The sequence below is a fragment of the Rutidosis leptorrhynchoides genome, chromosome 2 (genome assembly GCF_046630445.1).
Source record: "Rutidosis leptorrhynchoides isolate AG116_Rl617_1_P2 chromosome 2, CSIRO_AGI_Rlap_v1, whole genome shotgun sequence".
NCBI lineage: Eukaryota > Viridiplantae > Streptophyta > Magnoliopsida > Asterales > Asteraceae > Rutidosis > Rutidosis leptorrhynchoides.
The window spans coordinates 398,984,547-398,989,349 of NC_092334.1; the positions used below are offsets into that span (position 1 = coordinate 398,984,547).

The window sequence follows — 4,803 nt, forward strand, 5'->3', positions numbered from 1 at the left end:
ACCCAGTTGCAAGGCTCGCAAACACCTTGCGACTAGACCACAATCGTTCACAACCCGAGTTTTCTCGATGATGGGGCATTGCCCAAGTCGCAAGGCAGCTTGCGACTTGCAAGGCCATTTTGTCAATTTTCTTATTTTGAGGGAAAATTGTTATAGTTGTTAAAAAATGGACATTTTGGATAGCCCTAAATGTGAATATGAACAATGCAATCTCCAATTTGGACACAAATATTCCGCAGTTGCTAAATTCTTGATGGCGTTCTGCCGCAAAAGAAATACAGTGATGTTTCCCCCATATATATTTGAAAAAAAAAAAAAATAGATAGAAACATGGACTAGTTTTGAGCTGTTGGTGTAACAATATAGTCATCTATGGACGTCTGTGAAGATACATTTGTGTTTTTTTATCCATAATATTAGAGCGTTTATTCATATATCCTTTTCCTCTTCAACAATGTGGGTAGTATGGAGATGGATCCAATGAGGAAGAGTACACTTAATGTCTTGAAATCATATAGATCTTTTAGAGATTTCAAATCCCCGAGAGCAAGCCCAGCCTGCATCAACAAAATAAAGTAGCAAAATTAACCATTATATAGGTTCGACCATGATCAACTAATACAAATTCAAACTCAAGAATACATGCAATGTACTACAATTGCTATCGTGCGATGTAGTTTCCTATGATTCAAGCATGTGCCTTTTCTAGCTTTAATGAGATCAAAATTGTTCATTGATCATGTACTTGATGTACTTAAAATCATGAAACTTACCCTCACAGTAATATAAGAGGCTGGGATTATGCCAACAACTGTAGCCAAAAAGAACACACGGAATGGAATATCAACAATCGGGGACGCCAAATTAATGAAAAGGTTCGGTAAGGAAGGAGTTATCCGCAAAAAGAGCATGTAGTTAAGCAACTTGTCTCCACGTTTTGCTATCTGATAACATAACTAGAAGTTTAGTACATAACGTAACTTACATATAACTAGGTCTAACTTGAAGAAATAGTGTGTATATATATACCTCTGCCTGAAAGAACTTTAACTTATCTGGCCACATCCACAAAACTAAGGGCCTTCCAATTAACTTTGACAGAAAAAAACAGGACGATGCACCGGCTGTCGCATTAAAGACAACCAAGAAGATGCCTTTTACACCAAAAAGGGCACCAGCAAGCAGTGACATGAAAATGGTGCCAGGAATCATAAATGTTTGCATGAAGATGTAAGTTGAGCAGTAACCCAGAATGAACTTTGTTGGGTAAATGCTTGCATATGTTCCAAGATCCTCTCTGGAATTTAACCAATAAGATATGTGAGGTTGAATAAACAAGCATCTATAACATGTCCTAAACAACATCTATAGAGGCAACTTAATTGAGTTCTCAAATTTCTTGAACGGCTATGCTATGTAACTTTAATAAATTAGAAAAACATAAGAAGCTGTTAACTATAACAGAAAGAGTGAGTATGATATGTCATGTAACTTTAATAAATGAGAGAAAACATAAGAAGCTGTTAACTAGCTAACAGAAAGCACGAGTAAGCATGATGTATGAAAATGCTATTTATGGTGTCTCGGGCATAGACCTAAATTTCTTTAGAATCCGAGTTACAGTTTGGAGTCAAAGCTAACTAGTGCTCGGTAGAGACACAGAACCACTAAATCTATTTCTAAGTCCTAATTTCAATACTACGCAAGGTTGTAAAAGTCAGGATTTGAGATTTATAATTTGAAAGTATAAAGAAGTATAATCTGACAATTTGATCGATTAATCCCTACAAGCTTCCAGCCGATTAAACCCCGATCAATGATTTTTATAACCTTGATATTTACACATATAATATTGTAATTTGTTACTTGAATGTAAAAAAGTCAAATCCGATTAATCACTAAATACTCACGACTTGCCGATCAATCGCTATAAGTACCTAGTCAATAACTCCCCGGTTAGCGAGTCTTACAACCTTTTTTTATGGAAAGCTAGGTTTTGGAATCACTGACGGGGATTAAAAACTACCCACCCGATCATTTTCCAAGCACACACGCGTTTCCGGGCGTATACTCGAACCGCATAACAGGGACCCGATCCATCAATCCATACGGGCATGTGGATCAAGTCGAATTCCTGCATACGGGTTGGTAAAACCTCCCTCACAGACTTTTTACAGAGCAAGGGATTGAACCCTCTACCGTGAACAATACTCAAGGTATTGGGGTTGAACCATTGGGCCACGAAGAGCCAATGAGTCTTGCAACCTTGATACTACCAACAAAATTTAGTAATGATACTTTTCATTTTTATTCTAAGATTAATGTCCACTAAGATCTAAGTTTAATGTCCATTAAGACGGCACCTAGAGATTCTAGTGATCCGATTTAATCCCACATCCAATATCATGTGCCTTTCAACGTAGCCCATCTTTTGGATTTTGAAGTTAGACGAAACAATAACAATTAAGGTTACGGGTTACCAAAGGTAGAACATACTAACACTTTTTCAGGGCCTTAAAAACAAGACCTTAATCTTGCACAAAAGGAACAAGACATACTTCTCACCAAAAGAGCCATCAATGGTACCAAACTATTGGGAATTCAATTAGAGTCTATAATAGGTTAGAAGTATAAGTTCAAACTTCCTTCTCAGTTGATTTCAACCAAATCTAAAAAGCCTCGATCAATTAAAAAATGTAACAAAAAGATGTTGTTGCCAATTAAAGGTCATCTCCTTCTATAAGTAGTGAATTTTCATTCGAAGGACCATAATATTACCACTAATCCATATTCTATTCTTTACATTCCAACTAAGCAAGTGGTCAAACTACTTAAAAACAGTCTGATGGTAACAAAAGATGGGCCAGGTTGAACAAAAGATGGGTCAGGTTGAACAAAAGATGGGCCAGGATGGCAATGGACAAAGGTAGTGATGTTAAACTCTTCAAGAAGAAATGATAAAGACCAAACATACAAAGAATCGCACCATAATGGTAACAAGTAAAATATATAAATAATAGCAGAAAATGCTAGGTTGTAAAAGAGTTTCCCAATTGAATGAGTTGATACCAACAAAAAATCAAACATTTTGTAATTTTAGCGTACAGTAAGGTGTTAGAGCATAATTGACATATATCTTGCATATATGTTGGATGTGTACTTTGTGGCACGTCATAGTCTAGTCTCCAATGCTTTAGCATGTACATTAGTAAACCAAAAAACCATTTCAAAATGCAGGGATCTAATTTCAAAAACCGCAAAAATTTCCATAACTACCCTACACGAGAATAACCCCTAACTTTAAAGTTGAACACACACCATTGAGAGAAAAGATTAAAAAAATACTTAGTTGCATAATCTGTTAAAACCTCACTCTGTCCATTGCTCAAACATTTTCAAAAGATAACTGACACAAGAAAATTTCAAAAATCACTTTCAGAAATTCCAAAAAATTTGCAAACGAAAGTGTGAAGAAAACTCCTTATAAGGTTATATCATATTAAACGTATAGTAAAACATGATGTGCTATACTCTCAAAATCTTGAATAACTAACCAAGCAAGCTCAAGGCATCTCTCTTTCATCACACATGGTTAAAAAGAATTCCCATTTTACATTTATCAATGCTACATTTGTTCCTCTATGAATCCATATATTTCATCTAAATATCTTCTCTTTAATTATGGCCAACATTATCATGTCATCTAAAACATATATACGGTGTTCGATATGTTCAATATTAAAAATCCTGCATAAGATTTAGGTTAATACCCACATACATTCCAATATAGCACACCTAATATTAGAAAGTTCTAAGCAGATCTTAAATCTACATCACAAACATAAAACTAGCAGTACCAAATCAATCAAATAAACAATATGCATTCTAATACCTACTTGAGCAATCTCAAATCGGAAATCGAACGCGGCAACTTAAGTTTTCCATACTCAGCAGCAGGCATTGTTAGATAAATACAAAACAATCCGGTACAAAACACCAAAAATACACTCAACGCCACCGTGAATTCCCATCCGGTCAACGGATATTTTCCGTCGAATCTAGGTTTCTTAGTTGTAGGTGAATCTTCAGCAGCTTCTTCATCAATCAATAATTTTCCAGTCTCCACTGCCAGATTCCTCGGTGCAGCCATAATGATGTGTGATTTGTTTGTATGTGTATATTGATTGTTTATATCATATTGATTTTGATTTGATAGTGATTTGTTTGATAAAAGCTAGGGTTTTGTTGTGGTGAGTTTGAAACCCTATAAGTTTGGGGGAAAATAAAACAAGAAGAATTGAATCGAATCGAATTGAATTGAATATGAATTAGGGCGTTTGATAGTGGTGAACGGCGGTACGTAAAATCAATCAATCAATCAATTAAGGAAACGCGTTTGTGACGACTGACTGGAAAAACTAAAAAGTGAGTATTGGTTATGTTTTGCTACTGAAAGGTGGAAATACAGGAGGATTTATGCTAGGATTTACGGAGTATATATATATATATATATATATATATATATATATATATATATATATATATATATATATATATATATATATATATATACAACGAAAAATTAATATTAATATATTAATAAAACATTCATCGGAACGATGAAGAATATAAAACGTATTACAATGCAAGAGGCATGTAAGCCCTAAAGAAAAGACTGAAATTGAAAATACAAAGGGAAAAGACGCTTAATAGAAACACTAAGCCCGCCACAAACCAAGCTAAGAATCCCACTCGAATGCAAGAGGCCCAACCACTTTGTCGTGCTTAAAAGCCCAAAACACA

The 4,803-nt window shown here is 34.9% G+C and overlaps 1 protein-coding gene across 1 annotated transcript; it reads right to left on the bottom strand.

The window, feature by feature from the left end:
- Nucleotides 1-311: 311 nt before the first annotated feature.
- LOC139892215 (uncharacterized membrane protein At4g09580-like) lies at nucleotides 312-4,456 on the bottom strand. The gene is made up of 4 exons (XM_071875258.1): nucleotides 3,897-4,456; nucleotides 1,030-1,297; nucleotides 774-944; nucleotides 312-557 (listed from the first exon to the last, which is right to left on the bottom strand). The coding sequence occupies exons 1-4, from the start codon at nucleotides 4,148-4,150 to the stop codon at nucleotides 426-428; spliced, it is 825 nt and encodes a 274-aa protein (XP_071731359.1). The 5' UTR covers nucleotides 4,151-4,456; the 3' UTR covers nucleotides 312-425.
- Between the last annotated feature and the right edge of the window lie 347 nt (nucleotides 4,457-4,803).